This window comes from Liolophura sinensis, chromosome 12 (assembly GCF_032854445.1).
Source record: "Liolophura sinensis isolate JHLJ2023 chromosome 12, CUHK_Ljap_v2, whole genome shotgun sequence".
NCBI classification, from domain to species: Eukaryota; Metazoa; Mollusca; class Polyplacophora; order Chitonida; family Chitonidae; genus Liolophura; species Liolophura sinensis.
The window spans coordinates 15,153,656-15,178,087 of NC_088306.1; the positions used below are offsets into that span (position 1 = coordinate 15,153,656).

General features: G+C 39.4%; 1 protein-coding gene across 1 annotated transcript in view; it reads left to right on the forward strand.

Moving 5' to 3' along the window:
- Positions 1-22,636, forward strand: part of LOC135479590 (chordin-like) — a 39,162-nt gene extending 16,526 nt beyond the window's left edge. Inside the window, exons 2-11 of the mRNA XM_064759481.1 lie at positions 2,529-2,596; positions 4,470-4,576; positions 7,441-7,534; positions 10,129-10,301; positions 11,151-11,247; positions 15,547-15,644; positions 18,811-18,916; positions 20,216-20,467; positions 21,034-21,126; positions 21,985-22,636. Coding sequence (XP_064615551.1) covers positions 2,530-2,596; positions 4,470-4,576; positions 7,441-7,534; positions 10,129-10,301; positions 11,151-11,247; positions 15,547-15,644; positions 18,811-18,916; positions 20,216-20,467; positions 21,034-21,126; positions 21,985-22,133 — 1,236 coding nt within the window. The 5' untranslated portion in view covers position 2,529 and the 3' untranslated portion in view covers positions 22,134-22,636. The remainder of the gene's footprint in view (positions 1-2,528; positions 2,597-4,469; positions 4,577-7,440; positions 7,535-10,128; positions 10,302-11,150; positions 11,248-15,546; positions 15,645-18,810; positions 18,917-20,215; positions 20,468-21,033; positions 21,127-21,984) is intronic.
- The last annotated feature ends 1,796 nt before the right edge of the window (positions 22,637-24,432 follow it).

Here is a 24,432-nt window from a genome sequence, read left to right on the forward strand (position 1 = left end):
ATTTAATATACATCCGTTCATTCATTCATTCGTTCATTCATTCATCTGTTCATTCATTCATCCGTTCATTCATTCATTCGCTCATTCATTCATCCGTTCATTCCTTCGTTCATTCATTCCTTCGTTCATTCATTCATTCATCCGTTCATTCATTCATTCGTTCATTCATTCATTCATCCGTTCACTCATTCATCCGTTCATTCATTCATTCGTTCGTTCATTCATTCATTAATACATTCGTTAGTTTGTTTAAGTATTCAGTTTTGACTCCATGTGTCATTGTTCTGGCTAATCGTTTCGTTCTTTTGCTCCTTTTCCTTTTCTGGCCTTCGTCCCTTCGTTTCTCCATTCATCAATTAAATTACTCAATTGTTCGTGCATATTTTTCGTCTAATGTTTATTTATTTATTTATTTATTTATTTGATTGGTGTTTTACGCCCTACTCTAGAATATTTCACTTATACGACGGCGGCCAGCATTATGGTGGCTTCCCACGTACGTCCCTCTAATGTGTCCCAGTGTTTGTTCTTTCACCCATCAATCAATCAATCCGGTGTATTCTAATTAATATTCCTTTCTACGATTAAGAGCTGACAGCTTTCTCAAGTATGGCGTTAAATAACAACCAAATAAGATACCAGTTCATTACACTGGCTGTAATTCTTTTACTGAATGTCTACACAGACTTTGTTGCTCGAGCCATTACCTGATGTAATCAAAGTCCTCTTGGATGCATTAAAGTTTAGAGTTTGCCGTTCTTTGAGATTTCTTTGTGTTATTTTGGACGTAGGTTTACCTCTGGTGAGCTAAAATAAGAACGATAAGTCTTGAACAAGTAATTATTGAAAAGGTTTCCAACGTAAAACATTCCAGACATGCACCTTTTAATTTGTTTGTGATTCAGTACCATTTCACCTATGATGCTGAAGGTTTCATGAAAGTTTTCTAACATGCACTAGATTGTGTGTGTGAAATATCGAAGTCGTAGGTTCTTGTGATTAGATGACTGATGCAGCACAAAGACTCAGATGCCTCTCGTCAATGATGCTCATGTTATCTTCCTCTACGTTCGTCCGTCGGGAGGTCTGCCAAAAACCTGGGAATAGTCGAGGGTTTCCCCCCAGACTCTTCCTGCTTTCTTCCCATCATTATGTTGGCTACCGTCGTGTGCGTGAAATATTCTTGATTACGGAGTAAAACATCAAACAAACAAATGAATATATCAATCTTAGATTTTAAACACTGTGAGTAACCGCGAATTGACATGAGGGTTATCGTTTTTTTTTTCTCGCCGGATATTTTGTTGCGGCGCTTACGCACTTGTATCCAATTAGGGGCCATGTATATATTTATTTGCCTATGGGTTAATAGAACGGCTGACGTTGTTAATATGCAGCGGGGTGTAGGAATGTAACCGGCGTTGTCTCCACGCTATCAAAACAGACGATAAGCCCACGAAGCCTGTAATAGCCTATTGACCAAGGGATTGCCCTTGTCAAACAACATAAAACTTATAATACCGCAATAATTCTCTGTACTTACTGATTTCAAGCACGAGCGTAAACCTAGCCAACACGATAAACAACCTCTGACAAGTTAACTAGACGTATCATACCTCCGATCGATTTTTTTCTTGGGGGTGGGGGTGGGGGAGTTTGATAGTATTTGTTACAATTTATATATACGGTAATATATATGTATACATGCGTATGTGTATATATATATTTATATATGTGTACATAGACATCTTTACTCACTGATCTACGTGCTTGTGATCGGCGCAGACGTATATATATACAGTTAAGACAATTTATGGGCAATGTACGCGGCCCTCTGTTTAAAACTATTTCAGGAGGAGGTTTTTTTTACCATACAAAGCATTTAAGAATACGGAAATTTGTATAGGTCATTAAATCGGTGGCCCGATCGAGAATTAGGGAGCCGATGAATGTCCGGACGTCGCCACGGTATGTTTGAGACTTGTCTGCCGCGGGTAGCCATCATACAGACGAATATAAAGTCTGGATTAAGGCGACGAAGAGGCAGGGCGCTCTCTCTCCTCCACACATTAAACGTCGGAATTTCAGTCTGAAGAGAGCTAGCTACTCCCCTGTAACATCAATGGCACGGAAAGACCCTTAAATAAAACAATAGTGCGCCGACATGACTATTGATATGCATGAGAACAAAACATAGGGGCTGCAGTTTTGCACTGGCAAGCCCTGTGTTGGTTTTAGTTTTGCACTCCCAACAGGGGGCGTTGTCAAGATTTGGTAAGTCCTTCCTTACCTGAGATTTTGAGTGACGTCACTCTCAGCCCGCGCGAGCTTGACCAGACGCCCCTCCCGTGGTAGGAGAGTGCCAATGGCTATCGAACGCTTATACCTGGTGACTGCAGAAAGACGAAGCCGTATCACGTGATCTGGTCTACTTGTTGTTAAGGTTTATCAATTTCATGAGTGAGCTGTCTTTATTAGGAAGATCGGAGGGAGAGTTTTCAGTCAAATCATCTTTGATCATTTTTTAGGATGGCACGTTTGATACTGTTGACGATAGGAATGGCCATGGTAACCTGGGGAACGGGACAAGCAGAAAGTAAGCGTTTTATTCTTCAGTTCACTTTAAAATTAATTCAGCTTTATACTATGAGAAATTGTTACCTGTATACAGGCATCTATATTTCCACATTAACCATTAAAGTAAATCCGGAATGCATCAGAATTTATCCAACTTGGAAACAAATAGAAGAAACATAAACATGCTTCTTATAAAATGACTGTGTATATGTTTCCTTAAAAGTTAAAAAAAAAAATAGAATAATTAGAAAGATTTCAAATTGATAGTTTATAAAACTGATCATGTTTTTTTTATATCTATCCGAACTGGGACTTTTGTTATCTGCTACGTGGATGTAAGTCTCTTTCTGATACACTTGACTTAGTATAATTTTTTTGAAATGTGTTGTTCATTGTGGCGACACCTAAATTGAGGATGTCGTTCAACGTGTGAAGTTTGTACAGTGTCGCAAGACATCGTATATGCCAAGACGTCTTCTTTTTTAAAAGATTAATCCTAAATTATCTGAACACAAACTATCGAGTTAAACTGTGGCCAATTGAACTTTTTTCGTAGAATTTAAACATAATCCGAAAAAAACAGCAGAGAAATTTGTACAACATTTTCACGATTTTTATATATCGCGTTAAAGTTATGTCAGCAGATACAGAGAACACTTAATTAGAAGTGACAAAAAGATGGGGCTAATTTGCATTAGCCTTAAAGGGTTATTTTAGCTCAGCTTATAGGGATATAGCGGTAAAATGCGCATAAGGATGAAAATGAACACAGTTTGCCAGTGCAGACGTAAGGTAATGCGGAAAACTTGAAGTCTACACTTACCGCACCGATTATCTCTTTTTCAATTGAACGGGGCAATGTCTGTCGCCAGTGTCATCTCGCTAGACGAGAAAGGAAAGCAATTGTCGTGATTATCTGTATATTACAAAACTAGAAAAGCGAGCAGCGATTTAAGATAAAGACGGATCTGTGGGCTCGTCGCTCGCTGCATGGTTACGCTCTGGCTATTTATCAAGCCAAGCTCAACCACTGTTTAGGGCACAGGCCTACTGTTAGCGTGCCGTCTGTTTGTCTGCATGTCTGCCATTTCGTGACAGTTGACGTATTGCATATACAGATATTTATGTTGAAAAATCTTTCCATTTCTCTTAAACTTTTGGCAAGAGGCAAACCAAATTGACGGAGACACAATCACGTGGAAGGATTGGCTTAGTGAAGGGGAGGGATGGGTGGTGAAGGTACCTTTCATATAGTACATTGAGACGAACAAGACAAACTGAAATGCGTGCCATCCTTATTCAGAACGTGTATCCTCCATACATGTCCGAGAGACCTAATGAGTTCTCGTTATGCCATCAATGAGGCCACGGGATCGAACCCAGCCCTTGGCGGCTCTGTGTTCTGATCGTCTTTCGCATCTGCTATACGAAGATATAACTATAATCCAAATTGTAAGGTGTGGGGGAGGGGCGTTGGGGGGGGGGGGGGGGGTACCAGAGTACCAGATTCTGGTTGTGTAATGAATTCTTACGGGAGAAAGATGAACTCGTAATTCTAGAGAGCGGGGTATAATAATGCAGGCAATGGAAGGGTAAAGAGCAGCAATGATGACTTATGGGCTGTGGAAATAAAACAACTAATAGAGGGATCATAAGGGCATTTAATGGCTCTTGTAAGGGCATATTGCACATTGGAACTAGCGCGTAATGAGAGGTTAATGACTCGTTATGACTCCGGCCGTACTCGTTCGTCCCACCACTGTACTACTTATCGTTTCCCTGATCCAGTATTCATCAATACAAGTTGTGGTGTAGGGGATATAGCTCTATAGGATGAGAATCGTCATGTTAAAACCGCTAATCGCTGCTGCTTGTTGTTTTTTCCCCTCTAGGCGTGCAGTGTGTGCTCAACGGTCGGCACTACGCTCTAGGCGATACCTGGCACCCAGTCGTGCCCCCTTTCGGGTTCATGCCCTGCGTCAATTGCACCTGCAGCCAGGTAAGTTTTGTCTCTTGCCTTACTATGTTATCGTGCATATATAAACCCAGTTAAGTTTATGACAAATGAGGCATTTTTTTTCGAAGTATGTATTTACTGAGAGCGTACCAAGCACTAGGGTTTGTACTTAGTGGCCACACTTCTATCATTCTTTCGGTTTCCCTACACGCTTTAATGCCACGTATCAGTCATTGCCTACATCTCTCCCGCTCTCAACCACACTCACAAACGCACACACCACTAGTACTTTCTTCCTCGCACCCTTTTCAGCATCTGCACCTCTCACCATATTTGTTTAATAGGTCGCATTAATTAATACACTTCAAGTCTGTATTCCTGTTTCCTGTAATACCCGTTTCCTGATTTTTACCCCTGCTACACGCGTGTGTGGGCTGTAGGTATACAGAGATTTCTCTATCGCAGAGATGTCTGTAAGCCTACTATACCCCCACCTTCTGCTCCCGCTGGTGGGGAATGAATCACGAATTATAATGGACTCTTGACTTCAGGACGGTGTGGAGCTCTCTTGAAAACTCCACCAACGTCTTAAGACAGGTAAAGCACAGACGAATTTCGGCTGCATCTCCAGCCGTTGTCTCTGTACGGTGTCCAGCCCTATGGACTGCTCCAGTCTTCAAAACGTATAAATAACACTTTTATGAGAGCGGGTGGCGTCTTGTATCCCTGTGTAAGTCCTCATGTCGTCTCTGCCTACCGTCTGCTAACCCCTCCCCACCTTTATACCTGGCCGACTTAAGTGTTTATTTAAAGTGCAAAACGTAAAAAAAAAATATCTAAAAAATATGACACAGATATACTGCTCTATGACGCGAAGCAGCTGTCTCTATGCTATCGTGTTGTGCGATAAAATATCGAAAGTTTTTGTTTACCTGTTCCTTTATTTTGGGACATTATTTTCTCCCAATTTAAAAGAATTACTTCAACTATACACATGCCTTGCTAGAAAAGGCGTTTCAGACAAGGATGAGCTTTTCTCAATTACCGAATTAATACACACATCTAGTTTAGTTTAAACTAATTTAATGACATAAATGAATTTGAATAAGTGACAAGTTTATACAAGGCAATCTGTATGCACACATTTACGGTATGGATGATATTTATTGCGGCCCTCACGGTATATATAACCATATTTCATATTTTGATTAAATTCATCGAGAGGAAAATGTTACTGACACTCCAGTAAATATAACATAAATATATGTTTATAGGCAACGGCGGCATAAGTAAATAACACAACACACCCATTTATTCATTTGATTGGTGTTTAACGCCGTGCTTCAGAATTTCGTACCTATATTACAGAGGTCAAGTTAATGGGTGAAGGAAACCGGGGTGCCAGGAATTAGCCATCTACTTTTGCCAGGTACCTGACAAACGTCTTCACTTAAAATAAAATAAAAGACAGCAAAGATAGTAAAACCTCTTACCAATATTCCTCAGGTGTAGTTTTGTTATCTGACTTTCTATGACTTTCTTAAACAATAACAAATTACACACTGGAGCGGAAGCATGCAGCGAGAGTGGGATTTGTACACGCACCCTCATAAGTCAAGAGCTTGAAAAGTCGCAACGAGCTAGCGCTTTAACGTCTAAGCCAGCAAGATCGCCACATGTTTTTATTAGTAAGGATCTTGTGGAATGTTACTACATAAATACGGATTAATATATTTATTATTTAACAGTTTTTATCGTTATTTACTTTCAGTCAGTAACTTTGTTTCTGTATTTACTAAGGCTCCCGTTCTTTCATCCTTCATGTAATTAACAGTTAGCCACCTGAGTTTACTTTTTGAAATTGGTAAGCCAGCGATAGCCAAACTTTCTAACTTCCATGCAGTTCAGATTATAAGTCTTTCTGTTTTAGTACGCTTCTGTTATTAAAAAAAAAACAGAATATAGTTGAAACCACACCCGTTATTATTGCTTACTCGAATGGATATAACCAGCCTAACTGCCGTAATTTTTACTTCTCCGATTTTTTGTTCTCACAGTTTAGGGAGTCTTCGTTATAATAACGCTGTGGTGTGTAAAGTAGCCAATCAATATGGCCCATTTTGGTAAGAAGTGATGCGATTGGCCAGCGCAGTCCCGACATGCGAACATTCCCACGCGCTTGCCTGTCTGCCATGGGCACTATCTCAATGCGAGCCTTTCGTTTAAACTGTTGACACCAGTACTTGAGGGGGGTACTTGAGTGATATGTATACGTTTGGACAGGCCCGACATGTATAATTTGTACAAACTTGGATGTCGTTTCTGAAGTTGTTTATTTGGCTCGGCCACTTGAGAGACTCGTTTGTCGTCTGCCACGCGGAGCTCAGCAGTCTGTGTGGTAGCCAGGTCTCTGTCCAGTGAACTGCCTTCGCTACTGTTGAAGTCCGCCGCGGCAGTAAATAGTCCTGTTTGAACCACTCGTTTGTCTGATTATAAAGGCAATAAATCTATAAACTATAGTTTATTTTCGGTTTTTTTTTTCGTGAGTTCAAGTCTGGAACTCGCCAATTTATGTGCTGGTGTGTACGTTTTTATGCAAGCTATATTTTGGTTATGTATCGGTATGCTTTTAACCCGCATGACTACCATCCTATGATCAGTATACTATTAATCCGGCAAAAAAGCGGGACAATCTGAAAAAATGGCCGGAGTAATTTACATATCATCATCAGCTCAATTAGTTGAAGAAAACATGAACAATAACATTCATCCAATATAATGTCAGCCTTCCGATCAAATCTATACACCAACTGTCCAATCAATTAATATCGTTCAGTATTTTTAATCAAAATGAATGAATGAATCAATCAACCAATAAATCAGTTTATGAACCAATGGTGTTTCAGAGCGGAGAGGTGGACTGTAGATCCCAGACGTGCCCCAAACCTGAGTGTCCCCACCCCAAGATTACTCCCAACCAGTGCTGTCCTACCTGCGAAGGTAACTACGATTTAATATTGTCTTATACTTTGCTTTTGAACACGAGAAGCTTGTTCAGAAGTTTGCTGAGCATAAACTACAACTTTGTGCAGAGAATAACAATTCGCAGTTGATCCCTGTATAAAGCATCCAGTAAAATTGTACAGGTTCACTCCGTATAAATTCAGCTGACGTTGGAGTTAAGGATTCAAATCCAAGGTTTGCACTGATTTGGCTGTGGCTTTAGGGCAGAAAGTTTGTCAGGTGTGCTTGACGATGTACAGTGGTCTTACCCAGACCAGGGTTGATTTCGTCCATACCTCAACCAGACAGACGGCGTAAAACTCCGAAAAAACCAAAAGAGGTGGGCCGCGCCTGCGCATTTTGAAAATGCTCCCCACGATCATGATATGACAAGAAGAGCTCCATTTCCAACAACAATACCACCAACAAAAACGCTTCCCATTGATCTGCTCGCGCTTTGCTGCTAAAATTAGTACAGAAGCACCTCAGTTGAAGTGGACTACCGCTAAATTCAACCACCATGCAACCATGTAATCACTAAAATAAGATGAAATAAAGTTAAAAAGATAGCTGTGTAAGACAAGACTAAATATTGCATCTTATAACATGATGTGAGATCCAATGTTAGCTCAAAATATAACATTATAACCCAATCCTCTATGGAGAACATTTCCTGTCTAAAATGCCCTGAACCAAAGCTTTGGGGTATATTTCTGCCAATCGGTTGATGATTTGTGAGTAAACAGGTAACACAGTACTCATCTATCAAAAACAAGATTGACCGTTAACCCAACTTGGACCCAATCATATATTGCATTTTACATGTTATAGAAAAAGGTGCCCATTACTTGGTACAAATTTGAACTTAGAGTTTAATGGCAGTTAAATGGCTGACAGCATTTATCTATAAACATGGCAACAGCAGTGTTCTGCTTTACTGGCTCAAACCCGTGCCCACAAAGATGTAGATAAGATAAAATCTTTTGCACTTTTTGGAATGCGTGTCTGCAGGCTAAAAAGTCAGACGTCTACATGATCATGGATTTACTGTTCCTATAATACTTCAACATACATGTAATCTAAGCGTCCGATATTCGTTATACCACAAGGAAGGGGCGTTCCAAGTCAATGATCGCAAGATCCATTTCCAAATCAACCTTGAGCACCAGTTCTCACAACAATATGCTCCGAGAAATTATATGAATAGCATGTAGGCTTATTGGAGAGAACCCTCTCCAGTCATACATGGAAAGGTCTGCAGCAACCTGCGTTTTGTGTGGGTCTCTCCCAGGCTCTACCCGGTTTCCTCACACAATATAATGTTGGCCGCTTCGTATAAGTGAGATATTCTTGAGTATGACATAAAACATAAATCGAATAAATAAATAAATAAATAAATAAACAAATAAATAAATAAATAAATAAATAAATAAATAGTTGAGAAAAATGCAGCCATAAGTTGTCAGAGATGACGTTGGGTATTCTAGGCATAACATCCATATCAAATTTCAAACTCCTATAGTTCGTCGATGCCAGCAACCTGCGTTTTGTGTGGGTCTCTCACAGGCTCTACGGGGTTTCCTCACACAATACAATGCTGGCCGCCTTCGTATAACTGAAATATTCTTGAGTATGGCATAAAACATAAATCGATTAAAAAAAATAAATATTTGAGAGAAATGCAGTCATAACTTGTCAAAGATGTAGAGATGACGGTGGATATTCTAGGCATGACATCCATATCCAGTTTCAAACTCGTATAGTTCGTCGATAATTTCCAGGTCGAATATAAGGGGAGGTATCTCGGTCGTGCCAAGTTCACACGGTCTTAAAAACGCCATGCTGATTCAGTAAACAATGGATTCTTAAACATGGATGTTAATACATCTACGATGATGTTTATTATAATGCTGTAATAATGCTGTAAATGTATAATAAAATATTGTAGCAATCTTCAAATCAGCTAACAACAATCAAGCGAAACAATTATGATTTGGTCAAACAGTCATTTCATAACTTCCATGTATGTGTAATTTATCAATCTAGGATCAACCATTAAATCATCTGTACAGCTTTATAAGCCACGGGAGTTTTATTTATTTATTTGATTGGTGTTTTACGCAGTCCCCAAGATTATTTCACTTCTACGACGGTGGCTGGCATTTTGGTGAGAGGAAACCGGGCAAAGCATGGGGGTAATCTATGACCATCCGGGAGGATAAAACAATGTAATAATAAATGAATGGGAATGGATGAATGAGTGAATAAATCAAGCAGTTCACAAGCTACTTATTTGCTTAGTCAATCAATAAATTAATCAACTTGTTCATCAATCAACCAATCAATCAAGTAATAATTTCAAGATTTTTATACTACCCCACCCATTGATCAATCAATCCATCAATCAATCAATCAATCCATCCATCCATCCATCCATTAATCAATCAATCAATCAATCAATCCATCCATCAATCAATCAATCCATCCATCCATCCATTAATCAATCAATCAATCAATCAATCAATAAATCCGCTACTGTACAGAACTGCGCATGGCATGTGATTTGCCAAGACTGTAATTTCATTATATAGATATTGAGAACGTTCCTCCTACAGTAACGGAGGCAGAGGCAAGGGAGAAGCCTGACCCTAGCCTTGACTGTGAGTTCTACGGGGACACCTTCAGTGATGGCGATAAGTTCCCTTCCAACAGGACGGCGCTGCAGCCCACCAGAGAAGGGCAGTGTGTGCTGTGTGTGTGTACGGTGAGTTAGAGACAATTGTATATATGTACATATATGTGAATGTATGGTTGGGGTTGCACGTCTTTCTTCACGATTTGACGACGAGGAGTCATAAGGTGTGTGTACCTGTATACTGTGTCTTCTTGCGGCGGCAGGATGAGTCTATGCAGTCAAAGTGTTACCGCCATTGAAGTATCGTGCCGAAGACACCAGGCATCACACTTCGCTTGGTCACATTTAACTGACATAGGGCCAACCAGTCTTGCTTCCTTACCCCAACCTGTCTCCAACTGAGACTAGAACAAGTACCAATCTTTAAAGTCTTTGGTATGACCCGACCCGGGTTTGATCCCAGTTGTTCACTTCTATTTTTGTTTGACTGGTGTTTCACGCTACAGTGGTACGTTAGCTGTTTTCATATCTACGTCCCGGTTCGAAGTCTTGAGCTTATAGGACAGTATTAAGCAAACCTTGATCCGCACCTCGTCAGAGGACGTAAGGCCGCGGACGTAGCAAAGGATGGCCTCGAACGCCTAATTAAATACTCAAAGCACATGTAGCAAGTCCATACTTCAGTCTATACGCTGATCATTTCTTTATCGTTGAGTAGATTGAAGAGATGGACTTATGATTGTATTTGATTTGTGTATAACGGAGAAGTGACCCAAGATTTTCTTTTCACTTACACGACGGTGGGGAAGATTATGGGTGGAGAAAACTGGAGTGCCCTAAGTAAATCCCGCAGCATCTGAGACCCTTAATCAGGTATCGATTAGTACTTTTGACCAATGAGCCAGCTAGGCATACTATTAAATAGTTGTCCAATCAAAACAAGCGATTTGTATATATACATTTCTCTTCGCATTTCAGAGGGGTCGTGTGTTGTGTCACCTCAAATCCTGCCCTGCTGTCAGATGTCGGGATGGCTATATTAACGTGGCCAATGACTGCTGTCCAAAGTGCAAAGGTAAGCTGCCAGCTTTTATCTACAAAACCAGTCCAGGAATTTGTCACCTTTATCCTCATATTCCACACAAACTGACCTGGCTTTACGTAACTGCATGCGGGTGCAATGCGCAACTATTCAGATATACTCGACACTGCACTTTGTTCAAGTTGCGTCCCCAAAAATGTACCCGTCAAGGGTGAAGTCAGATGGATGAATGACTGTGAAGAAAATCGATGGACATAAACACATGCATACATACATACATTATTGTAAGTTATTCAGATATCTTCATTATAGTTAGATTTACCTGTAGCCATATATTCTGCCTGTGCTTTCTATCATTAAGTATTAAAAGTTTTGCCCAATGAATTAATTTAGATGCTATATTAGACATTCGTATTCCATTTGTCAACCAAAATGGACGTTCAGGATCAATTATAGCAAGATCTATATTTCCAAAACAAAATTGAACACAGACATCATCTAACGATTCAGTTTACTTGTAAAAAGATTTTTCAATAATATTCATATAATATTAGATATCTGTATGAAGCTATATTCAGCACCTTTATCCCATATCACCTATAGCGATGAATGTGTATATGTAAACCTGAAGCAACTGTTCAATGCAAATGGACTGTTTTCATCTGCCTTCAATGGTGTTAAGGAAGATATTTTCGATGCCCTGAACCAAAATTCGGAAAAAGTTTGTAAACTCAATGTGCACGACTGTTTATACCAAACACAAATACAATATGCATCAAGTAGTTGCTTGAGTATTCAGCTGTTAGTAAGATCAAGTATATTGCTTACCCACCACTGCGCATGACTCACTAGTTGGACAATATTTCTGCAAATGCAAATCTTGTCGTGCGTGTTTTCTGAATGTCGATCGACAATTCAGTATTTATTTATTTATTTGATTGGTGTTTTACACCGTACTCAAGAATATTTCACTTATGCGACGGCAGCCAGCATTATGGTGGGTGGAAACCGGGCAGAGCCCGGGGGAAACCCACTATCATCCGCAGGTTAACAATTCAGTAAGATTTTGCATCACTTATATATAGGAATTCGAAGGTCAGACATACAGAGATTCCTTCCTATACAGTTAGATAAGTGAACACCTGTAGCAATGAGACGTGACAGAATCAGTTGACGAGCATTTTTCTGATATTTGGTACACGAGGCCCTCTTCAAAATGTCGCTTCAAATCGCATTAACTTGCCGGATGCCAAATCTTCACAACTGACATATGATAAGCGTGAAAATAAATTCAAATTCAGTTTAAAGTGTCAGCTTAGAGGCTTTTGACAGCTATATCTGTCTTTGCCTGTATTTTATGTTTGTTTTTTAAATTCGCAGTAAAATTTTTTAATTTCAAGAAGGGTTTCATTTGGAATCAGTGGCGGCATAAACCCAAATCCGTGATTTTATGTAAAATAGTTTACCCGTGTGCTTGAGGTCAAATGGATTTCTTACATCAAAAATTGAAAATAAGAAACTTACGTCACATCAACAACGTAGTACAAATGTGGTTCATGAAGACCTTTGCAGAATTCAATCATTTGACTTCATTTAAGTCATTTAAAAAAAATCTGCAAAAAAGTTGGGTTTAAATAGTGTTTTCTCTGGTCTTTCTCTTTCGCTTTTACTGAGTTTCGTATTATACTGTGTTCTTTATAAGCAGTCTTTGGGTGTCTACATACGAACTGGTAGCCATCAAATCAAGCGTGCAGTTTATGACAACTGCCTTTTATGACTAGAAAAAGAAGTTCATCGCATAAAAAGGTCATGACTATTAATGCTATGCAGACAAAGTTTATATGGCCATCTTTTGTGTAATCTGCATACGATGAAAGATTAAAATAATAATTGCTAAATGGTATCGTTTTGCTTTAGCTATTGCTATTCTTCACTATTTACATTAACATTATAAGTTTTATTTCCACAAGATGTATGTATGGTTAAATCTTACTAATTGGTGTTGAGGCTTTTATGGGAAAATGAGCTTTCCCTGAAAGATTCTGAACGTCTCTGTTCTTGTTCACTGCTTAGTATATGAATGTAAAATGTGGTACATACATTAATTTGCTGTAACAGAAATATAGTGGTATATTAGATAAACACTTTCAAGGAGCAGCCACAAAGCTTAATTGGAATCACCCTGAACAAAGACCCTAAAAGCTAAGAAAACAAACCTTCAGACAAACACAAAATTGTTTTGTTATAGACCTGCTATGTCCATTATAGCTGACGAATGGTGTACAATGTGTTTTATGATGCTTATATTTTTAATTCGTCCACACGCTCGTATTGTAACATTAGTTAACAGGATATGAAACGAACATTGTTAACACGTTCTTGAGCAATTTGATATGGGTATAAAGTGGTGAAGTGCGAAGCGTTTAAGAGTGCGATGGCACCATTAAAATAACATCACATGCATGTAGATATAGAATGCATAATGCTTGGATGTAGTCAAAGGGACTTTAAAACCCAGCCAGCTTTGCATGTATTGTGTATATCAATATATTTTCTCTAACACTCACAAAAAATCTTTTCTTAAGTGTGTTTCAAAGGAGTTGACAGATGACATTTTGTTCACTGACAGCTTCGAACTAAAAGCCTAACTGTGAGTGCTACGAGTTTAAGCCTTACATTTCATTGAATCAATCGAAATTTATCTGTCAACTTCCTTAAAAGGAGGAGATTTTGGTGAGTGAATCTATATTTAGTTGTTTTGGCTTCTTAGTTTTAGTTTGGCGGTAAGAATGCCAACTTCATATAATCTTCCCATGACTTCCACATTTGTTTACCTTGGAATACGGACATCATCCTATATATCCCCTACAGAAGACGTAGTCGAGTCAAACCCGGAAGTCTGGTTAGCCAATCACAGTCCTGCTTTTAACAGAGACGTATTGAAAAATATGTCAGTCAAATTTGGTCGCCATGGTAAGTTAAAACAGTGACACACATTCCCTTTACTAGCCTCATATGCCTTTCAGTCAAAATGTTCAACACTTGAGAACAGTTACAAATATACACACGCTTCAAATGAAAGTTTTATTCTGACCTAAATTATCACGAAATTAAACCTACGGAGTCTGCCTAATAAAACCAGTTCTAATTTTCCACTCATTTATGATTTTCCATCTAATGAAAAGCATTCAAATTCCATGAGCCTCATAAATTTCAAAACAAAAGTTCAAAATAATTCTTCTAAGAAGTACAGAATGCAAACCATTTCACTTTTTGAAACTAAAAAACATATAGATCTTTACCATTTCTTAATAAATGTATACTTGTTGCATTAAAGGTAATAGTAATAAGTTTTCTCTAAAATAAAATCTGACACTTTTAAAATCACCATAAACATGGACATATACTGATTATTCATCCTGACACCAACTCATACTTAAGCAAACCTAACTACATGACGTCAGAGTTAGTAGGCGGTAGCCCACTGCATGCTTTTTACACAAATCCTTTTGTTTTCTGCCTTGTTCCATTAGCATGTGCTGATTTACCGCCGCTTATTTAACATAGAACGTATGGGTAGCCTCTTTGTAACACCTCCCACGCATTATCAATTTTCCACCTTACGATATACAGGTTTTGAAGTAAGTCCGTGATTTTGTATGCAGGATGTGGTTGTAAGTGGTTGGGGTTAAAGATGTGGTTTTATGGCCAGGATTTTGCATCCAGTGCTCATGGAATTTGGTTGCGCGCCCAAGGATTGGCTGTGTGTCCAAAGTTTGATTTTGTGCTTGCTCAAGGTTTGGTTGTAAGTTCAGTATTGTGCGCCCAAGCTTGTAGGTTTCACTGTGTGTCAGGAATTGTTTGTGTGCCTCCGATTATCTTAAAATTGGTTGAGTGTGTGGAGTTTGGTTGTGTAAAATTAGACTCATATAGCCCCATGGGATTTCCTCCTACCACGGTGTGTTTTGAGGGTTCCTCATAGTGTTTTTTTCGGATTTCCCAGATTTTCTCGCGTTTGTGTGCATTTCATTTTCCTTCATTCTAGTTTGAGTTTTCAGGTCTAAAGCATTTAGTATAATGTTTTTGGATGAGGCTTTGTTAATTTTATTGATGTCAATTTTGTGATTCTCAAAAAATTCTAACCTGTCTGATACTGAAAGAAATGATTGTGTATCCCAGATCTTACTGTGTCTGTTGAACGCTTCTGTTTTAACGTTCAAGTGGTTTAAAATTTAGCCGGACGAAATTTCTTCTGGACGATGATATGCCAAGTAAGACCAATTTTCCCGGCTTAAGTTAGGTGTAATAAGTGATATGTTACTTTCTCTTCAGATTGTCTGGGTGTGGACGGCGTGAGGCTTAATGGTACAACGTGGAGTCCGAGTGTACCGCCTTTCGGGTTGATGAAGTGTGTGCAATGCACTTGTCTGGTAAATACAGTCTTTGTACGACGTTAAACCCCAAACATACACACAACATCAGGCTTTAGACACTTGTAGAGCAGTGGCGTCTTATACATGTTATATTGTAAGTGAGATTACTTTTTACCTAATTATGCTTCAGCCATGGTGCTAGAGGGTGTTTAATATGCCACAATTTAGGAATTTATGAACAGTTAGAATAATGTGGTCAAGAGACCGTTTTTGCCATGACCACGTGTTCGCCTTATAGCTGTATCATTCTCTCTCGTTCTCCGCCAGAAGTCTTTCCTTCGCCAGCCGGTCCGCCGTCAGTGTGACCAGGCAGGCAGCCCTGTCTCCAGCGACTCGTCGCCGTTATACGGCCGACAATGTTAGCGGAGCTAATTTACCGTTTGTTTTCAGATAACTGTTTATTGACGGGAGACTGCTCAGTCGTCTCAGCTATGATAAGCTTGTAGGCCGGGTCAATCTGTTTGCAGTCTGCCTACAAAGGGCTTGCGTGTGCCGGGGGACTGCTCTCCTCAGAGCCGTCGTCGAGTCCGGGGAGTTCCACCTCCAACAATTTACCTTTTACATCGGGGCTGACTTCTAGTCTAGGCTTAATTGATTTTCATTCCCTGTACAATAGGTAACAGGCTTGTCGGACAAATCTGCCTTCAGGAGGTTAGGCTCCTCTAAATTCCCCCTCCCCTCTACCCTCTCTCCCCCACCACCCGCGCCTGTCGCCGCCTCTACGGATGCCGTAGAAGGAGCTTGTGACCCGCCTATTTCAGGCAGATAACATCGAAGGAAACTTGTCTGAAGGGCGAAGCTCTACGCATCAGGCCCCGTCGGTCGCCCTTACCCAACTGTCCCCGTCTGCCAAAATCAAAGGCCCCGCCTAGACATGCCCCGTAAAAGGGCTGCCCTCAAGGCTCCGGCAATGAATGTGTGCATTGCTACTAGTGCATGGACCTGACAGATGACTAACAGATCAGCACGTCTTGTCGTTCTGGTCATAAACATGTCCTAGGACAAATTAGCTGATTGCGACAGCCTCCTCTGACACATTCCAGCCCGAGTGATTGACAGCTCGAGCTCGAGACACCTTCCAACAGACAGCCTCGTTAATACGGGTTTTGATATCTCTATTTTACGGCAATAATTTACATATTTGAGGACAAAGAAACAAAAGCGTCCATGCCGCGCGCGTCGCCAGATGTACGCTTCAGCTTCGACTTCCAGGCGACGGCGCCCTCGCCGACAACGTACTGCGCAAATGTTGAAATTAACAAGTGCATACGAGGTTGTCTTGGCTCCGTAACGCTAATAAATGTACGCCGAGAAAACCTGTAAAACAGTCAAGATGCATAAAAAATATTTAATATAGTTGTATATGTGTCTGAATTGGCGTCTTGCCGTCACGGGAATTGATCTGCCCAGACGGTTCTTCTCCAGAACGCCGCATTTACTGTCAGCTACACACTGATCCAACCTGCACAAGTCGCTGACAACAACAACTTTAATACCGAAGTCGTCGTCAGTGACAGTCAAATTGCACCATCGTCTTTTCGAAGCAGACAGGATGCCGGAACCATCAAATTTTTTCGCCCAGTGAATGTCACGACATTTTGTGCATGTAAATAGAAAACTTCGTGTTCTATTTTTGTATATGTATGTTCTTTGAGATCTGTACGACGTTTTTTTTTAGGTTTGAATCTTAAAAGGCGACTCGAGACAACAGAGTAGCTATGAAGAGAATAACTATTCAAATAAAAATTGACAACTTTGAGATCGGTTTCACTCGAAACCTTTGTAAAAATAAATACGATTACATACAGCAAAACAGAACAACCTCTTTAATATTATAAAGATATACTTTTAAACTCTGCTTTAAGATTGGTTCACTCAACACCTTTGTAAAAATTAAATCTGATTACAGACAGCAAAGCAGAATAAACTTATAATATAATAAAATATAATAGCCGCTTCTTAACATGTCGAGTAATATAAGAGTTTTTTTTCATTTTCTGGACTTGAGTCAAAATGCTTGTGAAATGAAAAAAAAGTCCACCCAAGCAAACTCGGTATAAAAGAGACTGCACCACAGAGAGTAAAACAAGAACGATGACGACAGTTGGAGCATTTGCAAATTTTCACATGCACGTAACCAGTGAAATACGGCCTCTTTTCAATTTGCTGAAGTTACGATATTAGTCTAACTTTTCACGCACGTGCTTAAATAGCGGGAAATTACACGCCCTAATAGGATCATGTAGAATTAGGTATTAAAAACATGCAGTGATGCTGTTAAATTACAATTTAAGAGAGGTCATTGGTATAGAATTACTGTATCATCACTAGTTTTGATCAAGCCTGGCCTATAGACCTGGGACTAGTCCACAAAGTAAGAATTTAGTCAAGATTTAAAATCTTATTTTTAACGCTTATTTGTGGACATTATGAGTTGAAACTGGTGGGGTGGGGGGGGGGGGTGTTGGGGTAATCTGAACAAAACTTAAAATTTTGACGTACAGGATTCGTAAAACGCCTGTTTTTTGTTTCTTAATACGGAGTTTAGAATGTGGCCTAAAATATGAGAGTAAGTCTACGAAAAGTAAATGAATTTAAACTACAGTTTTGGTATAAGATCACAGAGCTGAATCCGAAAACTAAGTAGCCTGCTGTGATGACATTAACCTAAAGCCGTGCTCTTCGTTTTGTAGTACCTATTCATGTATTCATTTAAGTAAAAATTCACTTAGTGGAAGCGAACGCTGGGATCAGAAAGGTTCGCACCCACATCTTGACAACTTCTTTCTTTTTTAAAATCTCATGACGATGTACAGTACTTATCGTTAAGTAACCAAGAAATACACCGCGATGTTTTGCAAGAGGGGATTCTTTATAAAGTGTTTTATATACATTTATGTTACATCAAAATCTAGGAACAAATTGCATACAAAATTCATATGAGAAACAAATATATACGTTGAAACCAATCAAGTATAACAGAAGTCTTACAGCTTATAGAGAGTAAAACCAAAGCAGCGACAACTGTGTGACAGTCTTCAAAGGATTACATATCTGGTGGGTACGGCCTCTTGTCAATTTATCTCAGTTAGGGTTTTATACTGTTCATGTAAAGTTTTTTCTCCACTTTTCCCATGTGTTGAAAAATCTGTACCTTTCACAGAATGGACGAATTGAATGCAGTCGTAAAAAATGTCCGGACGAGAAGACACTAAGGTGTAAAAGACCACGAAAAGCTGAAGGCGAATGCTGCAGCACGTGCCGAAAAGGTAAAATATAAACCAGGCGTAAAAAATGAAAGACAGACGTCGCATGCAAATGTGTCTGCCGACAGATAAAACATTGACATTTGTATTTGTCTTCATTGCTGCTCTAAATTTATAAGTTGTATAATGCAGCATTAATTTTTTTAATGACTGAAGTGTTGGGGAACTTCAAATTTCATATTACTTTTCTGATCGAAGATCTGCATTTTAAAGATAAAGTATATTGGGAATATTTTTTTTGTTGAATCGTGACTCTGTGCTTAGTACATCATGTCACAGGAAAGCCCCATTGTAATGCTGATGCGTATACAGCCATATATTCTGTGGCTATTTATTGGTGTTAAACGCTTTACTACAGAATTTGTCATTTACATGATGCGCGTTTGTCAGATTAATGGCTTTAAAAAACCAGAGTGCCCCAAGTAAGTCATGGTCCCTCACCAGTTTTATTTTCGGAAAATCTCCAGATATAATGCCGCAGTCTGACCAGCAATCTCTGGATTCGAACCTGTGACCCGATGGGTTAGTGGCCGATCGGCTATGTGAAGAACAACCCTCGGGGGTGTATGGCCATTATTTCAGTATAAAAGACTTCAGCATACAGAGCCAACCCAGAGCAGTGTCGACGTTGTGATAGTCGGGAAATGGTCACACCTATTGCCGTTGAAACCCGGCCTCTTTGTCGGTTAACCTCAATTAGGGCAGGTCTGCCCGCAACCTGCGGATTGTCGTGGGTTTCCCCCAGGCTCTGCCCGGTTTCCACCCACCATAATGCTGGCCGCCGTCGCATAAGTGAAATATTCTTGAGTACGGCGTAAAACACCAATCAAATCAATAAATAAATAAATAAATAAATAAATTAGTTCAAGGGTTTTATACGGACTGTCCATAAATATGCATAAAAGTAACAATGTACACGTCCCATAGCACCAGAGCTTAATCAGAATTAAGTAAAAAAAAATGCAGTGATGTTAATTGCAATTTATAACATCACAAAGCTGTCGCAACGCTACATGTACGTCAGTCGTATTTAACGCGGTGACGTATATCTTTACTGGAATATGGCTGCGGGCGTTAACAAAGGCGCATGTTGTTACTGCTCGTAAAACGGGCTCGCAGAAAAGTGTCTGCGGTATGACCCAGTGAGGTTCGCACAGTGCTAAGTGAGATTTGGGTCGGTTCATCATTTCCCAATGTGGGTGTCTTTAAAAGACAATATAACTTTCCGAGAAATTATCTAACTTTGGCTAGTGTGAAAGATTTTAGTGCAAATACGTTACTTGTATTATTTTGTGTGTGCAGGTGGCAAGCGACGACCTCATCGTAATCCTGGTTCTTCTACACCGGCTCCAGCCTTTCCGGTTAGCCGTAAGCCGAAAGGTAAGCCGGTGGTTCCCACCAGCCGACTAACAGAGAACACCCTGCGGCAGCTCTGCCTGGCCAGGCGGACGGATCGACTCGTGTACCGCACGAATACTTCTTCATCCGTGTCTGTCGTGTTCGACATTCTCAAGAAATCTCGTGTGGAAGTCATGACGTGGACGATACGTAGAGGTGAGCAGTAATTTTAGGCCAATGGCGGTTAATAAATTGCAGTTCACATCACTACATTTTTCACTTACCTCTACTTAAGCCATGGTACTAGGGGTCGTCTAATTTGCTGCTATTTAAAGAATTCACATGAAGCGTGAGAATAAAATTCTAACAGGAATAAGTTGCCAACGGACCAAATTTCACCGGTGACTACATGCCAACTATCACACTGTCGTCGCTACTCTGGGCTTACTCTTTGCTGTACACTTATCATTGCATATGTGGCTAGGGATTTAATACGCCGACCAAAGGAACAAACAGATGTTCACTAGTCCTGTGGACCTTGAGGTCGCAAGTTCGGATCCAGAGCCAGCTTGTTCGGCTTTGGCTTTACGTCAGGTGGTTTTGTTAGGTACCAAATGATTTGGGGTGGGTGCGACTGGGATTGTCCGACTTCCCTCACACGTAAACCTCACCAGTGTCTTTCACTGAAGTCAGAAATTCTTCACTATGGCGTTTAGCAACAATGGAATATATAGATAAACATGAAAAACAGGTGTGTAGTTTTATGCCGTATTCTTTCACAGGTCGTCTTTCGGTCATGCGCAGAGAAATGCTACCAGCCGATGATTACCGAAAACAGACGAACGTTAGCGACATAGTCGGCTCAACCAACAAGCGTATGTTGTTCTTTTTTCTGTATTGTTTGGCAAACTTCATATTTAATATTATTATTTGATTAACACTATTCCATTTTCACGAGATGTGTAGGTTAATATCGAATTTCCATAATAAATTGATAAATATCAACCATTATATATGTTGCACATATATTTCCATGGCTGGGAAGGATTTTATATTTTCCTCAATTTATTCGTGAACCAAAACTAGATGAGCGACTCTAATCTTTGAAATGGACGCACCCGCTCCGTGGCCATGATATTGAAGGAATTAACTATCGCATCGATTGTCAGTTAACACCGCAGATTTGATGATTCAGAAATTAGGTGTGGCGCTCTCTTTTATACAAGTAAGACGGCAACATACATTGTCTCACTTCGTAACATGGAAGCTAGTAAATAATGGCATCATTGGCAAAATTAGCGAATTGATGTATAAATGGTTTCGCTGAACGGACGGATTACTATATAGAAACTACTTTTATGGACATAAAAGGTCAAGGGAGGTAACTCTCAGGTGTACCGTACGACGAGAACTTTCGCCTATGAAGCAATTGGGTTATGCATAGCTCAGTCATATTGTTCCTTTCTGCTGGCCATGGGACTGGACAATTAAAATACTGGAGATTCAGAGGAGATAGAAATGCTGTCTTAGCTGCTGAATGATGTTTGTCTTATTACTGCCCAGTGATATTACTGAATATAACTGTATCATCGCCCAAATGTGACAAAATAGTCTTCTGATTGGTGGGAAAAAATGTGTCATCGACCACTTCAGTGAGAATCATTTTAAGCAATGCACATGCATGTATATCATTTTTTTATATATTTATATTTTCTCTATATTTTTATCTACAGGACATTACAAAAAATTCAAAAGACGGTTGTCAAGACAATTCAAGAGATGTGAGAAGAAACGATCATGTCGACTGAAACACTTGTCAAAAGCATTGAGAAAAATGCGAACGAAGAAAATAAGGTTCTCCAATGATTGTACTAAGAACTGATGTGTATGTCTTACGTGCTGTCAGGATCATTTGTGTGCTCAGCTTATAAAAATGTGGATTTCAAGAATTTTATACGCCCAACAGTGCTTTTAAAAAGGAAGGTTGGAAACTATCTTTTCCTCCTTGGACAAATGTATATATTTCGTCTGTTGTAAAATATTCTGGGACGCAAAGGTGAACTCGTTCTGGTTATACAGCGTTGTACTGTTTGAATCTCGCGTGAAGCATGTCGACTGCGAGATATCGCGTGAGTTTCACGATAGATGAGAGACAAGCTGTATGTGAGTTTTACTTTGAATTACAGTGACTGAAATCTTTCATGGAACGCAATGACTACGAGGTCTCACGTGAATCATTGTGGAACCTCGCGTGAAGTGCGAGGTTTTGGGATCTCGTGTGAACTTCATTGGCTGCGAAATCTCCTGTGACTGCTATTAACTCAGTGATGACCGAATATGCACTGATTCTGAAATCTCGCGTGATCTGCAGTCATTGTGAGAACTCACATGATTTGCAGTGACTGTGAAGTATATGGAATCGAGCGAGATTTAAAATTGCGAATGTGATTGGATTATAGGTTGTATATATATAAGTAAGTAAATATATATATATACATACATATATATATATATATATAGCTGTACAGAAATGAAAGCGTTGAGTTTGAGATTTGTTAGGATCGGTGATATACGAAATCAAGTGAATCTACAATGGCTATAAAATATTATTTTTTGTGTGATTATTTATTTGATTTTTGTATATTGTATATGTAAACTATTTAGTTATAACTTACGTAGGTAAAGTGTCTTTTTTATGCGAATCTATTAAGTAGTTGAATATTGGACTTAGCGTAGAATGATGAACATGACAACGTCCTATACATATGGTCTTAGTCACTACTTTTTACCTATTCGACACTTTACAGATCTTCTTATTTTCTTTTCTTTTCTTGCGTTATGCACAAGGCTCATTTTTTTCTTCTTTGAGCTGTGCAACTGATTGTAATAACAGGATAGGTTATCTCGAGAAATGTCTCGACAATAAACTGCCTCATTCAGGTAATCCAATGTTGTTTATGACGTAGCTATGTTCACTCCAAAAGTCCAATTTTCCACCCTCTTCGTTAAGAATCAAGATTTGTACACCATGTATGTTCAGATGCAACTATTGAAAGCGCGTCCACACAGGGTTCTCTAGCTCTCGAACTGATGGTATGCTGATTAACGGAAACCCAGAAAGTGAAAGTGAAAGCTAACGAAACTGGGCGGGTAACTTAACTGTTTTGACATGGATCCTGGGCTAAACATTACATATAAAGGTATAACCGTTCAAAAAAGAACTTCAGTTTTCAGTGAAACTATTTCTTACGCTGCCTTCAAAGAATTATTACTATCAGCTGGTTGTAGAGAGTTAAATATCACAACAACAACGGCTACAATATCAATGTATTCTTTACGACATATACTCTACACTCCTCTTGCAGTGGTTATTAGTTATATAATTCTCTCAGATGTTTATAAGAATTATACAGGTAATAACCACTGCGTCACGACGATATACCACACCTTTACAGGATTCCAAAAATACACAAATCCCCACTCAAAGCTCTCTTTAATGCGGGGCCAAGAAGCTGTGTCATCACACTGGTTTCTGCTGTCTTAACGAAGGCACTACAAGAAGTATAGTTATTTCGGAAAGTGTGCTGGTATTGCAAAAAACAACAACAAAAAAACAGGCATTGAAGGACATTTCCACTTGGGATTTCTCCACTCTCTGTACTACTATTCCTCACAGAGATTTAAACATAATACACTCCATTAGTAATTGTATCGGTGTTTAATAAAACTGTCCACCAATACATTAACGTCACAAGTAAAAAAGCCTTTAAGTTCCTTTACATACAATTTAAGGGTTACCATTCATGGGATGTTTTGATGTTCATCGAGTTGCTTGAATTTCTCATTAATAAAATCTATGTGAAATTCGGGGAAACCATATATCAACAGTCTGAGTGTGTAGGTATTTCGATGGGTACCAATTGTGCCCCCATTTTGGATGACCCATACCTGTTCTCGTATGAATTCGACTATATACAAAAACTGTTAAAGAGTAACCCTTTCCAGGTCCGATCTTTCTCATTCACTAAACGGTATGTTGATGATCTGCAAGCTTTAAACAATCCACATATAGCAAAGGCTGTGAAAGGTATTAACCCATTTTCGCTGGATTTAAAGGAGATAACAGACCCACCTGATGGTTTGCATCTTACCCAGACCTATATTTGTACCAAACGACCAAA